At 51.3% G+C, this 26,525-nt stretch overlaps 4 protein-coding genes and 1 long non-coding RNA gene across 8 annotated transcripts; 2 read left to right on the top strand and 3 right to left on the bottom strand.

Moving 5' to 3' along the window:
- Positions 1-3,871: 3,871 nt before the first annotated feature.
- On the bottom strand, positions 3,872-6,171 carry LOC118237739. Its single transcript, XR_003485593.2, has 2 exons — positions 5,917-6,171; positions 3,872-4,223 (listed from the first exon to the last, which is right to left on the bottom strand). It is a non-coding gene; the product is annotated as an alkaline ceramidase 1 (long non-coding RNA).
- Positions 6,172-6,263: 92 nt separating this feature from the next.
- On the top strand, positions 6,264-12,500 carry Clpp (caseinolytic mitochondrial matrix peptidase proteolytic subunit). Its single transcript, XM_027416804.2, has 6 exons — positions 6,264-6,491; positions 6,588-6,659; positions 7,747-7,843; positions 9,098-9,285; positions 9,823-9,928; positions 12,181-12,500. Exons 1-6 carry the CDS (start codon positions 6,306-6,308, stop codon positions 12,348-12,350), a joined length of 819 nt encoding a protein of 272 aa, XP_027272605.1. The 5' UTR covers positions 6,264-6,305; the 3' UTR covers positions 12,351-12,500.
- Positions 12,501-13,004: 504 nt separating this feature from the next.
- Alkbh7 (alkB homolog 7) lies at positions 13,005-15,828 on the top strand. 2 transcript variants are annotated; one of them, XM_027416802.2, is made up of 4 exons: positions 14,077-14,323; positions 15,051-15,224; positions 15,334-15,458; positions 15,626-15,828. In XM_027416802.2, exons 1-4 carry the CDS (start codon positions 14,120-14,122, stop codon positions 15,786-15,788), a joined length of 666 nt encoding a protein of 221 aa, XP_027272603.1. In that variant the 5' UTR covers positions 14,077-14,119; the 3' UTR covers positions 15,789-15,828. The 2 variants fall into 2 exon arrangements, with proteins under 2 accessions (XP_027272604.1, XP_027272603.1); XM_027416803.2 differs by lacking the exon at positions 15,051-15,224 and having other exon boundaries at positions 13,005-14,323.
- A 100-nt stretch (positions 15,829-15,928) lies between these two features.
- On the bottom strand, positions 15,929-16,666 carry Pspn (persephin). Its single transcript, XM_035445657.1, has one exon. The coding sequence runs from the start codon at positions 16,664-16,666 to the stop codon at positions 16,103-16,105; it is 564 nt and encodes a 187-aa protein (XP_035301548.1). The 3' UTR covers positions 15,929-16,102.
- A 2,195-nt stretch (positions 16,667-18,861) lies between these two features.
- On the bottom strand, positions 18,862-26,357 carry Gtf2f1 (general transcription factor IIF subunit 1). Of its 3 annotated transcripts, none has more exons than XM_027416801.2 (13): positions 26,079-26,357; positions 25,941-25,987; positions 24,552-24,624; positions 23,203-23,396; positions 22,570-22,740; positions 21,240-21,424; positions 20,345-20,498; positions 20,194-20,252; positions 20,001-20,120; positions 19,619-19,692; positions 19,399-19,537; positions 19,184-19,274; positions 18,862-19,092 (listed from the first exon to the last, which is right to left on the bottom strand). In XM_027416801.2, the coding sequence occupies exons 1-13, from the start codon at positions 26,088-26,090 to the stop codon at positions 18,888-18,890; spliced, it is 1,524 nt and encodes a 507-aa protein (XP_027272602.1). In that variant the 5' UTR covers positions 26,091-26,357; the 3' UTR covers positions 18,862-18,887. The 3 variants fall into 3 exon arrangements, with proteins under 3 accessions (XP_027272602.1, XP_027272601.1, XP_035300750.1); XM_027416800.2 differs by having other exon boundaries at positions 20,194-20,255; positions 26,079-26,355; XM_035444859.1 differs by lacking the exon at positions 26,079-26,357 and having other exon boundaries at positions 20,194-20,255; positions 23,203-23,473; positions 25,941-25,993.
- Between the last annotated feature and the right edge of the window lie 168 nt (positions 26,358-26,525).

The raw sequence follows: 26,525 nt of genomic DNA, 5'->3' as shown, positions 1-26,525 counted from the left end.
AGGGACTGCGCTGCCCTTTCCCCAGAGGGTCTTCGATATATAGTCAGATATTTTGGTTACCCAACCCTTTTGTACCTTTGGCCTCCTGGCTGCTGCACCTGGTCCCCTCTCCCCTTTCCTTTTCCCTCCCCACTCCTCACAGGGCTCCGGGCTCTGTCCACTCTGCATGTGTCTGCCTCCAACTATGCTCTTCCAGATCTACAATAAATTTTCTCCTCCTCTTCCATACCTAGGAGCAGTCATGTCCTCTCATGACCTTTTTCACTTGTTTTCATTCAGGTCCCAGGGATGAACACAGGCCCTCAGGCTCACCAGCTGAAATCTCTTGCCCGCTCCTGTCTACACTTTATAGATAGTCAGCCTTCTCCACATAACTCACAAACTTGACACACTTTAGAAGGTCCTGCAATGGAACATGGTGCAATGGCATGCACCTGACAACCCAGCACTTTAAGATTATCCTTGGCTATGTATCCAGTAGCAGGCCAGCCTGAGCTACATGAAACTCAGTCTTGAAAAGGCATAAAAGCCAAACAAAGAGAGACTTTTAATAAGAGGGTTGGGTGGCACACACCTTTAATCCCAGCACTCAGGAGGCAGAGGCAGGTGTATCTCTGTGAGTTCCAGGCCAGCCTGGTCTATACAGACCAGCCAAGAGCTACACAGAGAAATCCTATCTTGAAGAACCAAATCAACCAAACAACAACAAAAAAGCCAAACAAATAAACCATTTGGAGTTGCAGCAGCCTCTCCACTCCGGCACTGGCCGCAGATGCATGACACTCTGAAGGATCACACGTGGTCTCAGTATAAGGGGCACGAGAGGTGGGACATCAGTGTGTGCAGGGCTCCGTCTGCCATTCTCCTGGTGACCCAACAAACTCCATGCTCACCAAGTGAGACTGGGGTGTGGTGATTTCCAGGTGTCCTGTCCAAGGTGGGTGACACTGATTCACATCTCTCAGAGAAAAGTTCAGGCAACAACTTTCTTTCTTTCTCTCTCTCTCTTCTCCTACCCCCATTTCTCTCTTGATTCTCCTATTGCCCAGGTTATCCTTAAACTCACTAAGTAGCTAAGGCTGCCCTTGAACTCCTGATCCTCTTGCCTCCGTCTCCTGAGTGCTAGGATGACAGATCTGAGCCACCAGTGAGTGGGCTCTCTGCTGTAGCAGTGGTGATTCTCTTGCCAGGGCTGCTAATTCCCACAAGGATGAGCCAACACCCCACTGGTGCCATGTTATGTAACTCTACTTTCAAAATCAGAGTTGGCACTATTGACAGCTATAGATTTTATCTGGATTCTTTGGGGTTTCTCCTCCTTTCTATGTATGTAATTTGTGTAAATCACATGGCTATCATGAGTTTAATTACTAGATTCCAAAGGAAAGGCCGTGCTGGCTCCTGTCCGTCATGCTAGCTCTCAGGAAAAAGGTTCTGCAATTGGAAGCCAGCCTTGGCAACATAGTAAATTCCAGGCAAGCCTGGGCTACAGGAGACCCTGTCTCAGACAAAAATCACCAAATAAGGAAACTTCGTAACCCTTTGAAGAATAGAAAGGGGATTCCCACTGTTAGGAATTTGATGCAAGGTGGGACCACGGTGAATCCCATGGGGGTGGGCACAAACACACCATCAGGCAGAACTTACATGGGAAGGCAGTTTTATTGGGGAAGGGAAGGGAGTGGAAGAAGGGAGAGAGGGGAGAGAGAAGAGAGAGACAGAGACAAAGAGAGGAGATAGACAGAGATCTGCCCGCCTCCTCAGAGATATGGTGGAGAGAGGAGTGGGCAGAGATTATCTCTTAAAGGGACCTTTGCAACTGTGTACTGCTTGCCATGTGCAGAGAGGGGACACATTCTGCCAGTTTCCCAAGGGGTGGGGCCAGGTTTGCCTGGATTACAACACCAACTCCCCCACACCCCTCAGAATTTGAGCTTGCTGCACAGGAAGATCCAATGGCCTGACAAAGGCTTTCTGTCTTAAACAATTCATATGTGAAAAGGAATAAGACCTGTCCGCAATGAGCCTGGCTTGGTGCTGCATGCCCACCGTCTCAGTAGTCCTGAGGCTGAGGCGAGGTGGGGGGATTGCCATGACTACAGAGTGAGACCTTGTCTCAGAAAATCAAAAAAGGGGGGGGGGGGGGGGGAGCTAGGAGAATGAGAAGGGGAGAAGAGGAGGGGTGAGGAAGACATGATGGGGCAGGGCGGTTGAGTTGGGGGAAGAACAGAAGAGAGCAAGATAAGAGATAATATAATAGAGGGAGACATTATAAGTGTAAAGAGAAATCAGGCACTAGGGAAATGTCTGGAGAGCTATACAGATACCAACTAACAATCTAAGCAACAGAGAAGAGGCTACCTTAAATGACTCTCCTGATAATGAGATGGATGACTAATTCAGATGACATCGTATAGCCTTCATCCAGCAGCAGGTGGAAGTAGAAGCAGACACCCACAGCTAAACTTTGAAATGAACTGAAATCCAGTTGCAGAGAAGGAGGACTGATGAGCAAAGGGGTCCATACCAGGCTGGTGAAACCCACAGAAACAGCTGACTTGAACAAGGGAGAGCTCTAGGTCCCCAGACTGATACCTGGGAAACCAGCATGGGACTGATCCAGACCCCAGGAACGTAGGTGTCCTTGGAAATCTATGGGACCTCTTGTAGTGGATCAGTACTTATCCCTAGCATAGGAATGGATTTTGGGAACCCATCCCACATAGAGGGATACTCCCTGAGCCTAGACACAAGGAGGTTGGCCTAGGCCCTATACCAAAGTATATGACAGACTTTGAAGATCCCCCCATGGAAGGCCTCGCCCTCCCTGGGGAGCAGAAAGGGTATGGGATAGGTAGGGTGTTAGTTGGGGGGGGGGCAGTGGAGGAGGGGAGGGAAAGGGACCTGGGATTGGAATGTAAAATAATTTTCTTTCTAATTAAAATAAAAAAATCAAAAAATACATAAAATTAAAAAAAAGAAAGAAAATCAAAAGCAATACATACTATCCCTGAATAGCTCACTGAGGTCTGAAGAGTGACATTCTGGGACTGCCTAGGTGGCACAGCGGTTGAGAGCACTCGATGTTATCGATTAAGCAAGGGTTCTGTTCTCAGCACCTATGTCAGGCAGCTCACAACCATCCGTACTTTAAGCTCCAAGAGACCTAATGCCCCTTTCTGGTCCCTGCAGCACTTGTACATCATTTACTCATCCACAATTAAAAACAATAATAATAAACCTTCAAAACCAACAAAATACATTCGTTTTGTTAATGCTTTTTTTTTTTTTTTTTTTTTTTTTTTTGAGACAAGGGCTCTCTATGTAGCCCTAGATAGCCTTAGGACTCACAATATAGAACAGGTTGGACTTGAACCCACCAAGATCCTCCTGCCTCTGCCTCCTGAGTGCTGGGATTAAAGATGTATACCACCAAGCCCAGATATGGTGGTACACACCTTTAATCCTAGCATTTGAGAGGCAGAAGCAGGCAGCTCTCTGAGTTTGAGAACAGCCTGGTCTACAGAGTTCTGGAGGGGAAAAAAAAAGCTGGGCTGAGGTGGTGAACGTCTTTAATCCCAGCACTCAGGAGGCAGAGGCAGACAGATCTCTGGGTTCAAGGCCAGCCTGGTCTACAGAATGAGTTGCAGGACAGACAGCCAGGGCTACACAGTGAAACCCAGTTTCAAAAAGGAAGAAAAGAAAGAAAGAAAGAAAGAAAGAAAGAAAGAAAGAAAGAAAGAAAGAAGGAAGGAAGGAAGGAAGGAAGGAAGGAAGGGAAGGAAGGAAGGAAGGAAGGAAGGAAGGAAGGAAGGAAGGAAGGAAGGAAGGAAGGAAAAGAAAAAAAAGACATGTATCACCATGTCCTGGCTTGTATTTCTTTTAACTATTTCATTTAATCTTTTATTCCTTAAAAATTTCATACATTTATTCAAAGTATTTTACTCAGCTCCATTCCTGTTTCCCTCACACAGCCTCCTCCCACCTTTATGTCCTCTTTTTGTAAGCCACTGAGTCTGGTAACTGCTGCCTACTGCTACTGGAATACTGACTGATCTTGTTCAGGCAGTCACAGCTGCTGTGAGGTTAGGAGTGTTGTCCCATCCTCCAGCTTTCACATTCTTTCTGCCCCCTTCCCGATGTTCCCCAGGCCTTGAAGAGCAGTGGTGCTGTAAATGTCTGCTTAGGGCTGAGCACTCCTCTGCATTCTGACTTGGGAGTCTCTGCAAACAGACATAAACATCCAGACATCAGTTTAGCATTCAGCAAGCAATGAGAGCTATGTTTCTCTCCTTGGCCTACGACTTCTGAGTGTGAGCTTACATTACCAAGCATGATTCCCTCCTACAGAGCAGCCTTGAATTCAACCAGAAGGTTTCTGGTTGCCCCTGTAGCTTTCATGCCACTATTGCACAGTGTCACCATCCTGCCCCTGGTCACAGTGGCAGTAGTCAGGGTCCACAACTGGATGAGACCATGTATGTCTTCTTTCCAGACATGAAAGACATCTCTGGCACTATGAAATCGAGCCAGCAGGGAGGAAGCCCCCAGGTCAGTTCTAGCTTGACTCCATGTTCTGCAACCAAAGTGGTGTCTTCAGCAATTGAGTCTTGTCACCTGATTGTGGTGGGCAACCAACAGCCATGGCAAGAGCCTGTGCTATTTGGAGAGCTCTGGGGAGAAACATTTATAGCCTCTGATGTTCACTTCTGGCCTCTGTGCAAATTTAAATGCAGGTCCCCAGTTACCAAAAATGTATCTTCCTCAGGGAACAAAGTGGCTGCCCAGGAAACTTTCCAGGAGTCCTGGGATACACCAGAGACTCCCATTTTACAGGCAAGGAAACTGAGTCTCAGGAAGTCAGAAATTTGCCTTAATTTATTATTTGCTAGCTGTTTGGCCTAGAATAAATTGCTTATCATCTGTGGGCTTTAGTTTCATCTTAGGAACTTGGAGATGAAGTAGGTCTTGTTTCTTGGTGCTGCTAAAGATATTAAACAAGATAATATGGGGCTGGGACATTGCTCAGAGGTAGAGATCCCACTGAGAATTCTACAGTGGGGGTCTGAGGGCATGGTCAGGGGTGGAGCTCCCACCTAGAATTCCCCAGTGAGGGGCTGTGCAAGGCCTGGCACTGGGAATGGAAATAGGCCACTGTGTATAATGTCTGTCTCCGTATGATGCGCCTGTTCTACATCCATAAAAGACAAAACCAAAAAAGATCCATCAGTGCAGCTACTTTAAGTAGTGCTTACATCAGGTGACAACTAATTGGGAAAATTCCAGAATATGCCTAGGGCGGTAGCAAAGGCAGTGGGTTTCTGCACACACGATGTCTCAGCTTGATACTGGCGCGCTGTGAAAGAGCACAGGGCAGAGGGGAGTCCCCCATGGAAGGAAGTGTGGCTACTGAAGTCAAGTATATGAGCGAGGAATACAAAGGCGATGCGTGTAGAGGTTACTGACAAGGAGCCATGATGTCACAGGCTCGATGGCTCAGTTTCACCCCTTCCAAGGGACTCCAGCGCCTGAGTGAGGAAGCAGCGTGAGTACAGCCTGGGCTGGAGGACAATGGAGAAGCAGGTGTGGCGGTGGAGGGAGTTTTTGGGACCTGTGTCTGATGGCGACAGCTCGAGGTGCAGGAGGTACATCTGACGCACAGCAGAAACGGTCCACCTACCTCCCAAGTCCCACTCGGAATAGGACAATAAAGTAACGTTTCTAGAAAGCTGGGCACCCTCTGAGAACGAACACAGGTAAGCGAACATCCGGGGCCTCCAGCAAAACTCAGGACTCCTGCTCTGGGTCCCCTCAGCCTCCCCAATTCCCTAAACTGCTTTGTTCAATAAATTCCTTAGCGAATCCCGGGCTCTACTTCCGGTCTAGGTTCCGCCCCTTTTTTCCGAGAGCCTATACCTGGGAGTCATGGACGCAAAGCTCCTGGGAATTGTAGTTCCAGAAGATGGACAGGTTGCAGGCCACCACATGCACCCGATGATTGCTGCGGGAGCAATGGTGGTGGCAGGTGTCTCACATTAGGCCTCACCTCACCCCGCCGTCCGTACGCTGCTTCCCGCGTGGGCACCGGGGAACGTCGAGGCCCCGGGCAGGAACTTGCATAGGACGGAGAAGCGGGATTCCCTTATGAATTCGAACGCCTACTTCCGACAAAGACCCCACCCACAGACTTACCCCCGCCTTCTGCGGCCCCGCCCACTCCATTCCCGGAAGTGGACCGGCGAGCGACTCCCGCAAAGCGCGCCGGGAATCGTAGTTCGGGAAGGCAAGCCGGGAAGCGCGGCGACATGTGGCCCCGAGTGCTGCTTGGGGAGGCCCGGGTGACTGCGAGCGGATACGGTGCTGTCTTGTCTCGCTTCGCCGTGCGTTTCTTCCCGCTATGGGCTGCTGGGAGCAGCTCACCCCTACGGAGGAGCCTGCATGGAACTGCTACGCGAGCTTTCCCGCTCATCCCCATAGTGGTGGAACAGACTGTACGGGGACCTGGTGGAGACATGGCGTGGAGGTTTGAGGGGGGAGGGCGGCGTGCAAGGGTCGCTGACCTTTCACCTCCGTTCTTTTCCCACCAGGGTAGAGGCGAGCGTGCTTATGACATATACTCGAGGCTCCTGAGGGAACGCATCGTGTGCGTCATGGGCCCGGTGAGCGACCCGGGTGCGCTGTGGGGACATCAGGCAGTCTCGCCAGCATTTCTCCCCTTGTCAAACTATGTGCCCCACCCCCCTTTTCCTCATCCCTGACCTTAAACGTTCTTTTTATTTGAGCCAAACTCTTGCTACGTAGTCCAGGCTAGCCTTGCCGTCCTCCTGCCTCAGCTTCCCAAACGTTGGTTGTCAGTGTGAATCTCATCATCACCGTAGTCTGCTGTTGCCATCTATTTGTTTTGTGGACTTCTGAGACAGGGCCCCAGGCTGGCCTTGAAGCCCCCATGTAACTGGCTGATGACATTTAGGGCTGGGATGAAGGTGTACCACCACCACACCAGGTTTACGTAGTGTTGGGTGGGGATGGAACCCAGAACCAGTATTCTACCCACTGAGCCCCAGCCCTAGTCAGGTAGTTGGTGTTTTTGAGACAGGGTCTTGTGTAGCCCAAGCAGGCTTTTTATTTTCCTTTTTAAAATTTATTTTTATTTTATGTGCATTCGTGTTTTGCGTGTATGTGGGTGTCAGATGTTGGAGTTACAGGCAGTTGTGAGCTGCCTTGTGGGTGCTGGGAATTGAACCCAGGCCCTCTGGAAAAGAAGTCCAGCCCCCCGCCAGGGGTGGTGGCCCACGCCTTTAATCCCAGCACTCAGGAGGCAGAGACAGGCAGATCTGTGAGTTCGAGTACAGCCTGGTCTACAAGAGCTAGTTCCAGGACAACCTCCAAAGCCACAGGGAAACCCTGTCTTGAAAAACCAAAAAACAAAACAAAAAAGTCAAGCCCCCCCACCCCCAGGCTAGCTTTGAACTGGATCCTCCTGCCTTCAACTCCCAAGTGCTGGGATGACTGGTATGTACCACCACACAAGGTTTAGGCAGTGCTTGAACCCAGGGCCTTGAGCATGCTAGGTGAGCACTCTACCCACTAAACTATATCCCAGCCCTGTCCTCAGCTTATTGTCTTCCAGTGTTTGGGGCTCCCTGACCATCCCCTTCCTATGCTCAAATTCCTGGTTCCTGGCTCCTTAAGCCTCCATCCAGCCCACCTTCAACCTGGGGACAATTCTGCCCTCCCCACCCACAGATTGATGACAGTGTCGCCAGCCTGGTCATCGCTCAGCTGCTGTTCTTACAGTCTGAAAGCAACAAGAAACCCATTCACATGTACATCAACAGCCCAGGTGAGCAGGGCCTGACCTGGTTGTGGGGTCCGGGATATCCCCTCTGGAGAATAGGTGTGAAGCAGCTTTCTGTAGAACCTAAAATTTAAAGTCACTCCAAGCATGGCATGATGGCACATACCTTTAATTCCTGCACTTTTGAGGCAGAGGCAGGTAGATCTCTGAGTTCTAGGACACCCAGGGCTACACAGAAATTTAGGATTTTTAGCCAGGTATGGTGGTACTCCCCTTTAATCCCAGCATTCGGGAGGCAGTCGCAGGCAGATATCTAGAGGCCAGCCTGGTTTACAAAGTGAGTTCTAGGATAGTCAGGGCTACACAGAGAAACACTGTCTTAGGAGAAAAAGAACTAATTAATTAATTACAGTCATTCCAAAAGGGTCTGTCACTGGCTCAGAACTTCCCCAAGTCTAACTAGTCAGTGAGCCCCAATGATGCTCCTGTATCCACCTCCCCAGTACTGGGATTACAGGACAGGCATGTACTACTACGTCTGTTTTGTGCATGCTGCGGATCTGAACTCATGTCCACATACTTGTATAGCAAGAACTTTACCATCTGACAGAGTTTCACTCTATAGCCTAGTTTCTCTGTAGTTCTCTCACTTAAGCTGAGATGGCAGTTATGAGCCACCACACTCTGCAGAAATAGTTGATTTTTAAGAAAAATGTTAGGATTACATTTATATGAGTGTGTGGGTAGATGGATGCTTGCATGTCACTGTGTGTGTGTGTGTGTGTGTGTGTGTGTGTGTGTGTGTGTGTGTACACGAAAGTCAGAGGGTCCCTGAAATTGAACTCAGGTTGTCGGGCTTGGTGGGGAATGCCCTTATTGTCTGATTCTTCTCAACAACCCAAGGATGGGCAGAATTGTTTGGGCACTTGTCGGGCCAGGCGCCTCTCAGAGAATGTTTTACATGATGCACTCACTTGTCAACAAAGCTTTGAGTGGCAGGTAAGGATGTTCACCTCCAATCTGGGCAAGTGTGCCTTAGAGAGTGGGAGTATCTGGCCCTGCATGATGACATATGGCCAGACCAGGGTTCATAGCCAGTAGGTGGCTGGCAGAGCATTTTGACTCTGTGCATGTGTGCTTGTGTCTCTGTGTGTGACTTTGTGTGTTGTCCCATGTACATGTGTGATCATAGCTGATTTGGAAGGAAGGACTCTCCTTGTGAGCCCTCCTCTGCTTGCTGTGATGGTACAGGGATAGAGGAGGATCCCACTGGGCCCTGACTTACTCTACTGCCTGCAGGTGGTGTGGTGACTTCGGGCCTGGCCATCTACGACACAATGCAGTATATTCTGAACCCCATCTGCACATGGTGTGTTGGACAGGCTGCCAGCATGGGCTCCTTGCTACTTGCCGCTGGCAGCCCAGGCATGCGCCATTCACTGCCTAATTCCAGAATCATGATCCACCAGCCATCTGGAGGTGCCAGGGTGAGTGCAAGTCCTGCAGGGATGTGGGAGGAAGTCTTGGCTACTGTACTTTCTTTGTTGGAAACAGGGTCTCACCATGTAGCCTTAGCTGTGCTGGAGCTCACTGTGTAGACCAGGCTGGCCTCTAACTCACTGAGATCTGCCCTCCTTTGCCTCCTGACTGCCACTGTTTTGAGATCGGTGTTACCATTGCTGGGGAGTTGCTCCTCAGGGGTAGAATGCTTGCAAAGCACAGGCAAGACCCTGGGTTCCATCTCCGGCACTAGAGGAAGAATTAAAAAAAAAACAGCTGGGCATGGTAGTTGAATGCCTTTAATTCCAGCACCTGGGAGCAGATCTTGTGAGTTTGAGACCAGCCTGGTCTACAGAGCCAGTTTCAGGAGAGCCAGAGAGAACCTGTCACAAAACAAAAGTAAAATAAAGTAAAAATAGATCAATGGGGAGGAGGAGATGCCCTGAGAAGCTGCAGGGCTGACTCCCTCACTTGAGCATCCCATTGGGTGCTCCTCCAGTCCTAGACTTCATCTTCCTCCTCAGGGCCAAGCCACAGACATCGCCATCCAGGCAGAGGAGATCATGAAGCTGAAAAAGCAGCTATACAACATCTATGCCAAACACACCAAGCAGAGCCTGCAGGTGATTGGTGAGTACATCAGCATTGTCCTAAACTGGGGCTTCCCGTCTGGACTTTCAGGGTCACATCACTGTAGTGGGTCACCCTAGACCTTTTGGGCATTCAATGGGATCACTAACCTACAAATGCTCTGTGCCTATGGTGCCTTCCAATGCTGATAGCCAACTACCTCTAAAGACTGGGGGTGTGGCTCAGGGTGGAACCTCTGCCTAGAACCCCCCAGTGAGGGCTGGGAGTGTGCCTTAAGTATAGATTTCTTGCCAAGTAGTAGTGATGCACACCTTTAATCCCAGCAATTGGGAGGCAGAGGCAGGCAAGTCTCTGAGTTCCGGGACAGTCTGGTCTACAAAGCAAGTCACAAGACAGCCAGAGCTACACAGAGAAGCTCGCTCTCAAAAAAACAAAACAAATACACATTCCTTTCTTTAAAAAATTATTTTATTTTTTTATTATATGTATATGGGTTTTTTTCCAGCATGTATGTCTGTAAATTGCACATGTGCCTCTGGTGTCTGCAGAGGTCAGAAGAGGGTGTCATATCCCCTCAAACTGGAGTTATAAGAAGTTGTGAGCCACCTTGTGGGTGCTAAGGATTGAACCTGGATCCTCTGACAGAACAAGTTCTCTTAACCTCTGAGCCAGTTCTCCAGCCCTGGGGATACATTTCTGGCCTGGCAAAGTTCCTAGCCTAATGGGCAGAATCCCCACTGGTTAAAACCCTGTTCTTTGTTTAGATCAACTTTGCAAGCTGGGTGTGGTGGTACCTAGCTGTCATCCTAGGCCTGGGATGTGGAGGCAGGAGAATCAGTTCTAGACTGACCTAGAGAATATTGTAAGATTCAGTCTCAGACCAAAATAAATATATCAGCCATGAGAACTGTCTCAGCTGATCTTTCTCGGCTCTGCTTTCGATAGAGGATATTTTGGGTGGGGGGAAGGTAACAAGGGTTACTGGTGCCATTGGGTGCTGGTGGGCGCCAGCAGGGTTTCCCTAGTGCCTGTGACATTTCTTTTTTTAAAAAAATAGTAGATTCGGGGAACATGTGTCTGCCACAGTGGATGTGTGGAGGTCAGAGGACAGTTCATAGAAATCGGTTTTCTGACACCATGTACATTGTGTCGATTGAATTCCTGGTCATAGGAATTGGTGGCAAGCACCTCTTTCTGCCATGCCATCTTGCTGGCCCTCATGCTATTTTTGATCTGTCTTGTTGCTGGACACACATGTTCAGTCTAAGATTCATCACATGACCTGGAAGTATTTTATTGGTGTGAATGAGCATGTGGGTACTATGACATGTAGAGGTCAGAGGATAATGTTCAGGAGGCAAGTTTCTTTGCCATGTGGGTCCTGGGACCTCACTGTATTGAGTAGTCAGTAAAAATTAAATCAGTGTGGCATGGTGGCACACACTTGTCTTCCCAGCACTTGGCAGGTGCAGGCAGAAGAATCAGGAGTCATCCCTTTGAGGCCAGCCTGGGCTACATGAGAGCCTGCCTGAAAAAAAGAAATGTGCTTTTTTTTTTTTTTTTTTGAGACAGGATTTCTCTGTGTAGCTTTGGAGCCAATCCTGGAACTCACTGTGTAGACCAGGCTGACCTTCAACTCATAGAGATCCATCTGCCTCTGCCTCCCTAGTGCTGGGATTAAAGGCGTGCTAGGAATGTGTATCTGAGTCCTGGAAGCAGGAAGGTCAGGAATACCTGGTGCCTGAAAGGTGACTGACCTTTGGCCTTCAGCTCCTAATCCTAAGGACTGTACCTTTGTTTTGCCAGAATTACAGGTGGTTCTGGGATTTGAACCAGTGCAGGCTAGACCAGTGCCCTACCAAATGAACAATTGAACTCTTTTTTTTTTTTTTTTTCAAGACAGGGTTTCTTTGTAGCCTTGGAACCTGTCCTGGAACTGGCTCAGTAGACCGGGATGGTCTCCAACTCACAGAGATCTGCCTGTCTCTGCTTCCCGAGTGCTGGGATTAAAGGTGTGAGCCACCACCACCCAGCCTTTTTTGTTGTTTTATTTTTTTGTTTGTTTGTTTTTTGAGACATGATCTTGGTATGTAGCCCTTGAACTTTAGATCCATCTGCTCTAGCCTGTCAAATGGCTTTCTCTTTTAATAAGGGCACAGATCCCATGGTAGGGGTCCCATCCTTACAACTCCATAAACCATCCTGCTGCTGGGTTGACTTCAACTTAGGAATTGAGGGAAGCATCCCAGGTCTCTGTTCTTACCTACATATACTGCTTCCCCTGCCTCCAGAGTCAGCCATGGAGAGGGATCGCTACATGAGCCCCATGGAGGCCCAAGAATTTGGCATCTTGGACAAGGTCCTGGTCCACCCACCTCAGGATGGGGAGGATGAGCCAGAACTGGTACAGAAGGAGACTCCCACAGCATCCTCAGATCCTCCTGCCCCAGCAAACACCTAGTGTCTGACCACATCTCCAGAAGTGTGGAGACCCAGGACTGCTCATACTTCCTCTGCTGAGCCCAGAGGATCCCTGGAGATGTCGATTGAGGCTGCTCTTCTGCCTGAGACACTGTGACTTTAAATTAAACCTTTCTGTCTTTGTCCCATGTCTGAGGCATCTTTGATTACGTTATCATGCCCTTCTCACCTTGATTCCATGGCAAACCATTCCTTGTTTCTCGAGACAGGCTTTCTCTGTGTAGCCATGGTTGATCTGGAACTTACTCTGTAGACTGTGCTGATCACAAACTCAAGAGATCCCCCTGCCTCTGCCTCTGGAGTGCTGGGATTAAAGGTGTGTTCCACTATGTCTGCTGTTAGCAACCTTTTTTGTTTTGTTTTTTGAGAAAGGGTTTCTCTGTGGTTTTGGAGCCTATCCTGGAACTAGCTCTTTTTTTTTTTTTTTCTGGTTTTTGGAGGCAGGGTTTCTCTGTGTAGCTTTGGAGCCTATCCTGGCACTCGTCTGGAGACCAGGCTGGCCTCGAACTCACAGAGATCCGCCTGCTTCTACCTCCCAAGGGCTGGGATTAAAGGCGTGCGCCACCAACGCCCGGCCAGATGGAACTAGCTCTTGTAGACCAGGCTGGTCTCGAGCTCACAGAGCTCCACCTGTTTCTACCTCCCAAGGGCTGGGATTAAAGGCGTGCACCACCACTGCCCAGCTGTTAGCAAACTTTTAAGCCATATACTAGCCCAAAGGCGGAAGATAGAACTATGGTTTTATGCATTTACTTTTGATTATATGTGGGTTTGTACACGAGTGCAGTACCCCTGGTGGCCAGAAGAGGGTGTTGGGTTCCCGGGAGCTTCTGGAACTTGGTGAGCCTGTCTCGCTCCTGGAGGGTTAGGTAGTGTCATAGGCTGGAGGTCCACCAGAAGCAACATGGAGGAGCCATCAGCAGCTTTGGGTGAATCCTCAGACCCATGAGACCTGGCATTTTGCTGTAGGGTCCAAAAGCAGGCTGGAGCCAGAAAGAATGGTAGGGGAAACTTGTGGATTTTTTAAAAATAAAATGGGGAGGGTATATAGATGTAGCTAAAAAGGGAAACAGGACCAGTTTATTTGTGCGAGAGGTGGCAGGTGCTAGTGTCCCTGTGGAAGTCAATGGATGGACTTGCAAGGGTGGCTTCCCTGTTTCCACTGTGTTTGTGGGTCCTAGGGATCAAACCAAAGCTGCCAGGCTCGGTGGCAAGTGACTTTACCTGTTGAGCCATCTATGTGGGCCCAGATGTTATTAGGGTAGTGTGGCAGTAGACAATTTTCTGGCTTTTTAATTCAGAACATTTGAGGTATGGATTGTATTAATGGGTGTTATTTGTTTAGACGTCCTTTATTTTTTGGGCGGGGGCAGTATCTCCTGTAGTTCAGGTTGGCCTCAAACTCAAGTGTATAGCCAAGGCTGACCTTGAAGTCTCCACCTTGGTGTGCTGGCTGGCAGGCAACGGGCCTGTGCTGTCACACCGGTTGAACCTCTAACCTTGCTTGACCTTGCCCCACGTGACCCCAAACCGCGGTTAGCCCAGATTGAGCACCTCACGCCCGAACCTGAGAGATCCAATCAGGGCCCAGAGGCGGGACCAACACTAGACCGACTTGGGGCACAGCCAATAGAATGGGTGTGTGCGCGTGTCCAATGGCATGCGGTAGGAGGCGGGCTCAGAGCTGGCGGGAGGGCCCTGGCCAATGGCGGGCGGGGGCGGGGCCTGGCCTTAAGCAGACGCCTGAAGATGGCAGGCAGCGGGCGGCTGGCGATGCGGACGCTTTCTAGGTGCGGCTGGATTCGCGGCTCAAACCCCGCCGTGCTGAGTCGCCTGCGCGACGAGGCCGTGGTGCGGCCGGGCTTTCTGAGCCAAGCGGAAGAGGACACGCTGACCAGCGAACTGGAGCCCCAGCTGCGGCGCCGGCGTTACGAGTACGACCACTGGGACGCGGTGAGTGGGCGGGGCCTCTACCGGGCGGGGCGGGGCGGGGCGGGGAACTAGGAATAGGACCATTGGGAAGTGGCGAGGGGCGGGGCGTAGAGAGCCAGCGAGCACTGGGGCGGGGCTCGACCAGCCTGGGGCGGTGTGTTTCGAGCAGAGGAAGTCTGGTTCGGGTGGGATTGGGCACCCCGCACCCCGCACCCCGCACCCCGCTCCGGCGGCAGCAGCATGCGACCAGCTATGGTGCTGTGGGACGCGGCGGGTGCTGGGCAGCCCGGGAGGGACGTCCCGAGAGCTGATCTTGATGCCAGAGCTGAGTGCAGGGGAAGGTGAACCGGGAGGGTTGAGCTCAAGGTAGTATTCACTTGGAATCAGAAGGGAGGGCCTTGGTGGGCACCAAGGAATGGCTGCAAGGTCAGGATCACTTAAGACATGAGGTTCTGCAGCTGAGGAGTGTTGACAAGATAGAAAGAAGACTCGGATGAGGGAGTGCCAGCAGTTGGAGGTCCCACTAGGATGGTATTGAGTGGTATTGAGTTGAGCCCAAAGACAGAGACACTGAATACTGTGGTGACTAGCACCAGGGACTGGAAATTAAAGTATAGAGACCACATGCGGGGGCTTAAGACCTCACTGAGCCAGCTTAAAGGCGGGATTGTGATTTAAAGCTGGAAAAACTGCCTGCCCCTGAACTGCCCTCTGTTCCCAGTCATGACCTGAGCTCTCTTTGTCAAAGGCTATCCACGGCTTCAGGGAGACGGAGAAATCCCGCTGGTCTGATGCAAGCCAGGCTATCCTGCAGCGGGTCCAGGCTGCTGCCTTTGGCCCTGACCAAACCCTGCTACCCTTGGTTCACGTGTTAGACCTGGAACCTCGGGGCTACATCAAGCCCCATGTTGACAGTGTCAAGGTGGGCAGAAGGAAGTCCCTCATAACTCAAAGCCAGGATGGGCAGGAGGGCAGATCTGAGCGTGACCCCAACCCCCCCCACACACACAGACACTGTACCCCTCTTCCAGTTCTGTGGATCCACCATCGCTGGCCTTTCCTTGTTGTCCCCAAGTGTTATGAAGCTGGTGCACACCCAGGAACCTGAGCAGTGGCTGGAACTGTTGCTGGAGCCAGGCTCCCTCTATATTTTAAGGTAATGCCTTGCCGAGAAGCTCCCAGATGAGGCCAAGTGCTTCAAACACCTCTTGTTTGTGCTCTCACAGCAGGGGCAGCTGCCACCACCACTCAGAAAAAGTACAGAGATGCTGAAAGGACAGGATTTCCTTCCACTTACCCCACTTATCCTGTCTCTTTTTGCAGGGGTTCAGCCCGATATGACTTCTCCCATGAGATCCTTCGAGATGAAGAATCATTTTTTGGGGAGCACCGGGTCCCCCGGGGCCGGCGCATCTCAGTGATTTGCCGCTCCCTCCCTGAGGGGATGGGGCCAGGAAGGTCAGGAGAGCCACCCCCAGCTTGCTGACACTTATCCTCTGGACTTGTGAATAAAGTTGAAAAAAGAATGTTGTGGTCATCTTCAGATTACTATCTGCCAGGTCTAGAACCCTCAAGAGACAAGTTTCAGAACCCACATAGCCTGGTGGCTGCCAGAGTGTACCCCATCACACACACTCCTAAGGCCATTGGGACATTTATTTACATTAATTGTTGATACCCAATTCCAGGTCCTTTTCCTTCTCGTCTTCACCTATGCAAGGTGCTAATAAATGTCACCTGAATCCTTCAAAACTCAGGTTGCCGCATGCTTGTGATTCTGAGACAAGGAGCTGGCCACCTTCAGCCACCACAGCCACAAGCAGCAGCTGAGAGCTGAGGCAGCTGCTGCCAACGGTGACGATCATCGAGGAAGGTCACATCAGCATAGCTGGTGGGCTGACAGCAGGATTGACCATGGGCTCGACCCTGCCTTCTCAGCCGGGCCAGCACCAGGCTGTGCTGTGTATGGGCCTCTCGGGGACAGCTGCCAGCACAGTATCGGAAGATGACCTTCTCCTCTGAGGTGTAGCCCAGGCCCAGCTCAGCCACTGGCAGGGTTAGGCTCCACAGCTGGCATGGACCGGCTAGGGCTCTTGGAAGGCGGACATGGTTGTTACCTAGTGCAGGGTAGAACAGGAATATGAGGCAAGATGAAGGCTTTAAGAGAAGGAACTGGGGAGTCAAGAGGTACCCCCAAGAATTCTTACCCTGATGGGGCTTCCAGGTTCTTCCAGGGTCTGTCATCTCCTCAGATGAAATCTTGTCTTCTGCCACTGGATCCCCTTGAGGATCACGGTCCCAGCCGAGGCCCAGGCGCAAGGACAGAAGCAGCAGAAACACGAGTGCTAGTCTTCCTGCAGCCATTGTGACAGGGAGGTCCCAGGATGCTGAGCAACCCTGGTGTCCTCAATTTATTCTCTTCCTGTCCTGGGGATTAAACTCACTGCCAGCATCATGGCCCAGGGAAGTCACTGGGTTCCCACCCGCCTTGTCCCCACATCCTCACCCCCTAAGAATTGATGGCTCACCCACCCAGACATTCCATAGACCCATTTCTGATGCCCCTGATTTATGAGTGTCCTATTATCAGCCAGAAGCAAGACCAGAGCTGGCCACCAATCTGTCCCCACCCCACCTGCTTTTGGTGGGAAGTTCAGGGAGACTGGGAGGGGGCCTATTGTAGGTCTTGTACTGGAGTGTGGGCTATGTGGGGCCAATAAGGACTGGGAAGGGCACCTGGCAGATGGAACAGTCAGTGGCATCCGTCCATCTCAGCTTCAGTCAGGATTAAGACATCATACCCCTGTCTCCGGCCTTGGCTGAGCCAGGATCAAAACAGGAAAAGGGAGTCTAGGCGCTAGACAAGGGCTGGGACTCCCGTTCTTGGAAGGCCAACCTGAAAAGCCACAGCTATAGCCAACCGGGGAGGTTAGAGTTTGCTGGGTCCCATCATTCCCAAGGAGCATGTTCTGCCAACTTCTGAAGCCATGAGACCAGCCAGTGGACATGGGCAACAACAGATCAAGGGCTTTGGAGGCCAAGGAGTAAAACTGATGCTGAGTGTGGCAGTGCATGCTGCTCACTCCTGGTCACCCCATCCGTGGTCAGGGCAGGATTGCTGCAGGTTGTGGCCAGTATAAGCTAGAGTGAGGCCATTTTAAAACAGTAAGCAGTAGTGAGAACTTGGCAGGGTAAAGCCCTTGCCACCCCACCTGACCTGTGTGAGTTGCAGAATCCACATGGTAGAAGAGAAGTGACTGCAGAGTTGTTCTCTGACAATCACATGTGATGGCATACACATGCCACACAGGACGGACACACACACAACTAGAGCTGTTTGTAGAATGCTTGCTGAGCACGTATAAAGCCCTGGGTTCCATCCAAAGCACAGCATAAAATGACTTGATGGTGCGTGCCTGTGATCTCAGCCAGCACTGGGGAGGCTGAGGCAGGAGAATCACTAGTTCAAGGCCAGCCTGGGCTACATGAGACTCTATCTCAAAGAGTAAAAGAAAAACAATGGTTTTCAAAACCTAAAATCACCTTGTCTGACATGCAGAATAAAGTTTGAAATAGGTCCCCTGAAACACAAAACCTCTGCCCCTAACCACAAGGTCATGCATACTCTGCTTGCCCAAGGGTGATCATTGCCTTAGGCCCAGGTTTCCAAAGGGCCATTAGATAGTGGAAAAGGGAAGTTCAGTGAGCAGGGACATTCCTAGAGATTAACCCCTTTTTAAAGCAGCCATTTCCAATCACCAGCTAGGAGAGGCAGAAGTGGGAGTGGGTTTCCACTAGTGTCGGGCTGCCAGTGAGAGGAAGCCTTCCCTGTACCCAAACTGTTCAGGACCCAGCTTTCAAGGCAGCAGCTGAGGCCAAGGACCAAGCAGCCATGTCACCACCCAAGAATGTAAAGCACTCTCTCTGTGCAACGCCCGGCTAGCTTTCATAAGATATATTATATTACTAGGCCTGTCAGGAGATAAGGGGGACCCCAGGAATGTCACTTGGAAATGAAAAACAGCATCCAGGTGCCAATACCAGGAATAGGTTTGGATTCCAGTAGCCATGAAAGGAAGTGCCTGAGTCAAGAACTGTACTAAGTGGCCTGGGCTGTATGCAGGAGATATGGCTGTCATCCTAGCATTTGGGAAATTGAGTTCCCAGCTAGCATGGGCTACACAGCAAGACTCTTTCTCAAAAGACAAAGTAAAAGAGCCATGCCTGCTAGTGGTACATGCCTATGATCCCAGCACTCCAGAGGTGGAGGTGGGAGTAGGAAGTATGAGTCCCACCATTTCATTGCTGTGCTACAAAAATAGCAAATCCCAAGCCTGCATTCCTGAAGGATGGCTGGAAGCTGAGCATTCCCAGACAAGGTCTACCATAAACCCCACAGGATACAATGATACAAGGTAGGGGCTAGGGAAGTGGTCAGGGCAGAGCTTCTACAAGTGAAATTAAACTCATGAAGATTGCACAGGGGACGGTGTATCCTATAAAATGAAGCCTCAGGGCCCCAGGAGGAGGGCTGAGGTGGCAATAAGGACTCACACACATTCTGGGTCTGCTCTGTTTATTAGCATTACTCTTTGAGGGAGAAGTGCATCTTATCACCAATCATCTTGCGCTCAGGGTTGAGGCGCTTGAGGATCTGCGCCAGCACGTTCACGGTCTGCTCGCTGCTCAGCCCGGTCTTCTTGGTCTGGAACTTTTTCAGTAGGTCCTTTGTGGTCATGGGCTTACGAGTCAGGTAGCGGCGTACAGCGTCCTCTGTCACCTGGACATCACTGTGGGAGGTAGAAGGAGGGAGAGTCTGGTCACACAGGAGTCCCTTGTGGTTGAGTCCTGCCTGTGGTCCCTACTTGGGTCTGAACTTACCCGCCGCTGGGTGTGGACTTCCCAGATAGGCTCTGAGGGGCAGCATCCATCCGTAAGCGCTTGGCTGCTGGGGTCTCACTTGTCCGCTTCCCTGGTGGAAAGAGGAATGTTGGGGGGTGGGGTGGGGAGGGCAGATGGGGCACCCAGTGTACAGAAGGATGTGTGGGCTGCCATCAGCTCTCATTTCCCCCAGGGCAGGCTCTGCCAGTACTCACCTTGCTCCAGCTTGCTGGCTGCAGCCCGCAGGGTGGAAGAGGTGCTTGCTGCGTCTGTACTAGGAGTCCCTGGTCGACTGGTACCCTTAGAACTACCGCCCGACGGCTTGCGCTCCCTCTTGGGGGGTGTTTTCTTCTTCTGCAAAGACTGGGGTGTAAGTCTGAAGGCTCAGACTGCCACTCCCATCCCATCCCATCCCATCCCGGGGATCTGCCTTACCGCCATGAAGAGTGCAGAGGAGGTCTCACTGTCAATGTCACTCTCCTCTGAGCTATCTGACTCATCGCTGCTGTCTGCATGGGCCAAAGGAGGGTCATAAGCAGAGCCCACCGAGCCCACCGAGCCCACCGAGCCCACCGAGCCCACCGAGCCCACCGAGCCCACCGAGCCACCGAGCCACCGAGCCCACCGAGCCCACCGAGCCCACCGAGCCCACCGAGCCCCGACACGAGCCCACCGAGCCCACCGAGCCCACCGAGCCACCGAGCCCACCACCACCACCACCACCACCACCACCACCACCACCACCACCACCGGTGTGAGCAGGTCCAGGAGAGCAGTACAATGCGGCATCATCGCCGAGCTTTAAGTACCTACACACCTTTTCTGCGTTTCTTCTCCTGTGGAGTGGGGACCTTCTTCTCTTCCTCCTCCTCCTTGTCTTCCTCAGGAGGCTTCTCCTCTTCACTCTCTTCACTGCTCTCACTCTGCTCATCCACACCTAGGGACACAGGTATGAGCAGGAAGGCTGCAAGTGGACCCCCATCTCCAGCTGGTCCCTAACTGACACCTACCCTTGGGGCCATCCTCCTGCTGCGGCACTTTGGGTTTGCCCTCTGTCTCATCCGGGGAGCTGCTGTGAAGTAGAGAAGGGCAAACATGAAGATGGATGACCATAGATAGGCCCGCCTCAGGCCTGCCTCGAACTGCCTCGAACTGCCTCACCTGGAGCCATCTGACATGTAGTCCACCTCCTGGCCCTCAAAGTCCCCATCATCACTGTCCTCAAAGGCCTCATCATCTGAGCCCTTCTTCTTTTTCTTCTTCCTGCCCCCTTTGGTCATTGGGGCCTTTTTTTTAGCCTTAGAGGCTCTGCTGCCTATGAAAAAAAAAAAAGATACAGGAGGGGAATCAGTCTGGATGAGCCCAGAGCACTGCTCACGGCTATGCAGGGGTTCCACCTGAGCCATGCCACCAACCCCTACCTTGTATCATTGTGTTGTGTGGGACTTCAGTAAAGGGTTCTCTACCCCTAAGCCATCCAACTAACCCTTTTTTAGGTTGGTTTCTTTTTTGGGGGGGGAGGGGGTGGGCGGAGGTTGCTACAGGGTTTCTCTGTGTAGCCAGACCTGGCTGTCCTGGGACTTGCTCTGTAGACCAGGCTGGCTTTGAACTCAGATCCACCTGCCTCTGCCTTGCAGTGCTAGGATTAAAACCTTTGTTTTTTAAGGTGGGAGTCCATATAGCCAGGCAGGACTGGTTATGAACTCTGGCCTATGGTCTGGGATCACAGCCAGCATACCATCTGTGGTATGTCTTCATATGTTATTCCCTGACAAGGAGACTGCACCTCAGGTTAGGCCAATTTGTAGAGAAAGCAGAAGGCTAGCCTAGGCACTTATCCCTCCTGTGCAAATCACTCAGCCCGCTGCCCTCATCCCACTCCACCAGTCCTGTCACTCAGTCACCCAGGCCTGTGACCTGCAGCACAGCACCCTTAGAACATTCAGACAAACTGATCCCATGGAAATTCTGTTAAGCTGCCATTCATTTCAAGAGGGACCATGCAGCTTCACTGGTGGCCCTGTCCTTGAACTAGAAACTCTGGGGACCCGCTCACCTTCCTCGCCACTGGCATCACTGGCATCGGAGGACATTTCCAGGTCGTCCTCCAGGTCATGGATGCGAAGCTCACTGGGCTTCTTGCGGCTGCGCTTCTCCTTCTCCTCCTCATCTTCATCCTGGTCCTGGTCCTTGAGCCTCCGCTGTTGCATGATGCTGAAGTGGTTTAAGACCTTGTTCCTCCTGCACATGGGGACAGAGACTAAGCACTCTGGGGCGGGTGGTGGAGGCGGCAGGGGACAGCAAAGGAGCTGCTTGGGTAAGGATGGTGGAAGACAGTGACCAGGCCACTCAATTGGACATAACAGGATGGCCTCTGTGGGAGGCTAAGGCAGGAAGACCCCGGAGTCATCAAAGTGAACCATACAGCAAGCTCTAGGCAGCCCTTGTGTCCCTGGTCGGCCAGCCAACCAACCAATAACAAAAAAAAAGGGGCAGACTAGGCAACCTGGGCCATTTCAGATCCCCAAATCTTGAAACCATACACGGTGAGCCCTGAGATGCCATGTGTAACTGAGCATCTAGGGAGCCCCACATCCTAGCTCCTCCAGGCTCAGGGTCTATTCCAGTTAAAACCAGCTGTCCACTAATGTTAGCTAATTAATATTCCTTTATGTCTTTTTGTTTTGTTTTTTGAGACAGGGTCTCTCTATATAGTCCTGGCTGAGTTGGAATTTGCTCTGTAAACCAGGCTGTCCTTGAACTCACAGAGATGCTCCTGCCTTTGCCTTCAGAGTGCTGAGATTAAAGGCATGTGTCACACCATGTGTTGTTTTGGGACCAGATCTCATATAACCCTGGCTGACCTCAAATTTAATACAGAGCAGGGGATGGACTTCAACTCCTGATCCTCTTGCTTCTGCTTTCTGGGTGCTAGGACAACCAGTATGCATGCGTACTATCCCACACCACATCCCCAACAATTAATTTATCTCATGGATTACTTAGACCAGGGGTCTCACTGGACAAGGAGCTGTTGTGGACCCGTCTATACATGTCTAGAATAAGACTATGTGTGGGGGAGGGGCTGCTTCTGACATTTCGGTCCTGGCCCTTTGAGAACTGGTCCAGGCTTCCAGGCAGGTACAGAATAACCACACACATCACATAAAAGCCAGCAACCTTCTATGGACACCTTTTGCTGGGCCTCCCTAGTTCTCTGTCCCAGCTTCCTGGACTCTACCTCCTAGGCAAGAAGTGAAGCAGTTGTCATGGGAAGGCTAGGCCAATTAGTGGTGCCAGCCCTCACTTGGTTCCCAGGCCAGCCAGCTGCCTGCACCAAGTGGATTTGCTGCAAGGCTCTCTGCAGTACGACCCCTGTGGCTCACCTCTCCCACTCCTCTTCGGCCTCCTCAGCAGTGAGTGTGCGGTGTCGGGCCAGCGGTGTGAAATTGTACCAGTTCTGCACAGGGAAGGCCTCAAAGGCACCGTCGGCACACTGAGTGAAGATATAGTAGGCTGTGTTCTCTGTCACTCCGCCCTTCTTTATGCCCTTGAACCTGTGGAGAGCCTACGGTCAGGTCACAAACCTACACACAGGGACTTGCCCCTCCTCAGAACCCACTTGGGCTTTCTTGGAATGAATGCCTAGGACAGAAGGGCACAGGCCACGATCTCCTTAGCACAAATCACCACTCAAGTCACCATGTGACCTGTGGCCACCATCTTCAAGGCTGCTTTCAGAACTGGGTCATGCTGCACTGTGCCCTACTCCCAACCTATAACCCACCATGGCTACTGTGCATAGAATACTTGTCACTGACTCCATGAGACTCTATCTCCTTTGCCATGGATTACCCTCTCCCAAGGGGTTATCCCAGATCAGACTTTCATAAGGGAGGTGGTACTGGGACCCCCCCTAACCCCACCATGCTAGGAACAGATTCAGAGAGGATGCCCCCACAGTGTGCATGTGTGAGGGACACAGGCAGGCCCTCCCTCCCACCATCAGTACCACTCACTTCCTGCCCGATTTGCCATTGACCCGAAGCAGCCAAGGCTGGTCCTCAGGCCGGAACTCCTTCAGGACGATGCCATACTTCTTTCGTCTTGCTTCCTCCCGGAGCTTTCGGTTAAATTCACTGCCTGCTCCGGACTCTGGCATTTCCTCTTCCTGGTAGATCTTCTTGTTGCTCAGATCTCGCTCTAGCCGGGCCTGGGGGAGCAGCAGGCATGGATCCTCAGGCCCCACAGGAACACCCTTCTGTCTCCCTCTGCTGGATTCCATATGCTCTGGGCATCAGGAATGGAGGGTTTGGATTCTCAGTACCCAGGAACAAAGCTGGGCAATGCCACATGCATCTGAGGCCCCAGCAGGCAGGAACAGACAGGAGGGTACCTGGAACTCACTGGTCAGCAAGCCCAGGTTCAGTGGGATACCCTGACTCAGAAACTCATGAGGAAAGTCTGTGAGAGAGTGTTGCCTGCGAAGCCTTAGACTTCAAGACCCAGGCAGGTGAAAACTGACCCCTGAAAGCTGTTCTCTGATCTCCAAATTGTGTCCCACACTCATCTGTGGCCTAACATATGTCATCCAAATAATAATGTGCAAAGTAACTAAAGAAGACACCTGTTGTCAACCTCTGGCCCTGAGATGCACCACATGCCCACAAGTGCATGTGCACACACGAAATGTCACACACAAAAGGGACTCCAGGGAATGGGGCCCTTAGAAAGACCACAGAGACAGGCGGTGTCCACCAGGGGATAGCTCAGATGCAACCAGACAATATGGAGATATAGCATTTTAACATGGCACCCAGAATAGTGGACAGTTTAAAACTTTGGCCTTTAAAATTTCCTTATTTATTTTTTGGTTTTTCAAGACAGGGTTTCCCTGTAGACCAGGCTGGCCTCAAACTCACAGAGATCCACCTGCCTCTGACACCTAGTGCTGGGATTAGGATTAAAAGTGTGTGTGCCACCAGCGCCCGCCATACTTTGTCTTTGTTAAAGCATGGTCCAGGTATCCTAGTCTTCACTTGAGCTCACTTCATAGCCAAGGATAGTCTTCAATTTAAGAACCTATACCGCATGCCTGTGTTGGGATGATAGACACGTGCTACCAAGTCCAGCACACATGGGGTCCTACTTGGCCTGCTATATGCTAGTTGATGCTCCATTAACCAGCCACAACCCAGGCTTGCTTTTTTTTGAGACAGGATTTATGTAGTCAGACCACACCTCCAAATGGTTGGAACCACACATCTGCCAGGGTTGTAAGTGTAGCCGCCACCACTTCAAGAAAGTGATGACTGTAACCACCACCCAGTTAGGCCTCTGCCCCAGCCACCCAGAATTATAGACTTACCTGGTTCCAGGTAGCAAAGTTGACTTTATCAGCTGCATTAAAAGCCATTATGTTGTACTTTTTGGTTGTGTTCCTGGAATGGGCAAGAGAAAATTCAGTCTACTGATTAGTCATTCAAAAAATCCACCATGATTACACCCCTTGGTTGTAGGTAATTCTGGGAACTCATAAAAGCTCCAGAGCAGTGGTTTTCAACCTTCCTAAAGCTGCACCCTTTAAAACAGTTCCTCATGTTGGGGTGATCCCCAACCACACAATTATTTTCGTTACTACTTCCTAATTTTGCTACTGTTATGAATCATAATGTAAATATCTGTGTTTTCTAATGGTCTTAGGCTTAGACCATTGGTCTAATTAGACCAATGGTCCAATGGTCTTAGACCCTGTGAAAGGGTCATTTGAACCTAAGGGGTTACAACCCACAGGATGAGAACCACTGCTCCAGAGTTTGTTTAAGAAGCTAGATCAAAAATAAATAAATAAATAAATAAATAAAATAAAATGGATCCATCTCCTCCAACCCTATCAGAAGTTAGCCACACCCAGAAGCCCCAGCATGCTCACAGTGCATAACTATACATGCAGACAAAACATTTTTTTTTTTTGAGACAGGGTTTCTCTTTGTAGCTTTGGAGCCTATCCTGGCACTAGCTCTGGAGACCAGGCTGGCCTCGAACTCACAGAGATCCGCCTGCCTCTGCCTCCTGAGTGCTGGGATCAAAGGCGTGTGCCATCAACACCCGACTCAGACAAAACATTCTTACACATAAAGATAATAAAAGAAAAAGTGGGCCACCAGGCAGTGGTGGCAAGTGCCTTTAATCCCAGCACCTGAGGGAGAGGGGGGAGCAGAGGCATGCAGATCTCTGTGAGTTTGAGGCCAGCCTGGTCTACAGAGCAAGTTCCAGGACAGACTCCAAAGAAATACAGAGAAACCCTGTCTTGGGAAAAAGAGGAGATCAAGCAGGCAAGAGGCGGAGGTGTGTGAGGGTCTTGGTAGGTTTAAGGCCAGCCTGGTCAAATCAGCTAGAACTACATTACACAGTAAGACTGGTCTTCAAAATAAGAGAGGGCTGGGTATGGCTTAATGGTGGACTACTTGGCCTCGCATTCATCTAAGTTTGGGAATTTTTTTTTTTTTCGAGACAGGGTTTCTCTGTGTAGCCCTGGCTGTCCTGGAACGCGCTCTGGCTTCCAGGCTGGCTTCAAACTCCCAGAGATCCACCTCCCTCTGTCTCCCGGATTAAACGCAGCCACCGTGTGTGGCCTGAGCGTCTGAAAATAGGACAGAGTCATCGAGCCTGACATTAACTACGGTGTGACTGTTACTGTGACTTGCACGGAGCCACCACCGGGCCGAGGAGCGTGTGGTGGGTGTGGGTGACTTACTTGGGGACTCGGACGACATACTCGGTGACGTTCTGGCTGCCGGGGCTCTGCAGAGGAAGCACGGGTTTGTGAGGCGAGGAGAGGCCGTGGATCTGTCCTGCCACCCCCACCCCGCCTCTCCGTTTCATTCATACTCACTAGAGTCGCCATGGCCGTTGCTCAAGCGGTTCCGGGGCGGCGTGATCCGATGCTCTTCGTGGTATCCCTCGGTCCCGGGGAAGGCAACTTGCCCGGGAGTTACGTTGGTATGATCCTGTGTTTTGTGTCTCCAAACCCTTAAGTCTCAAGAAGACGTGACTCTGACCCGGAACTAGAACTGCCACACCGGGGTGGGAGCTACCTCAGCACTCACCTAGCTCAGGCGGTCTCCAGCCTCTGACTAGCGCTCTCGCCGCCAGCGCGAGTGATTTATTCACGGCGCGTGGGCACGCCCCTCGTGACGTCACGGCTCAGGCACCGCGGTGCATCCTGGGCAGGGTGGGAGTGGCGTCTTCTGGCGAGTGCGTCCTCGGCACTCCTGCGCATGCGCCAACGTGCCAGTGGCGGGTGCGGAGGCCGCGTTGCCATAGCAACCGCGGCCGGCTC

Source organism: Cricetulus griseus, chromosome 5 (assembly GCF_003668045.3).
Source record: "Cricetulus griseus strain 17A/GY chromosome 5, alternate assembly CriGri-PICRH-1.0, whole genome shotgun sequence".
NCBI classification, from domain to species: Eukaryota; Metazoa; Chordata; class Mammalia; order Rodentia; family Cricetidae; genus Cricetulus; species Cricetulus griseus.
This window is presented reverse-complemented; position numbering and strand designations above follow the sequence as displayed.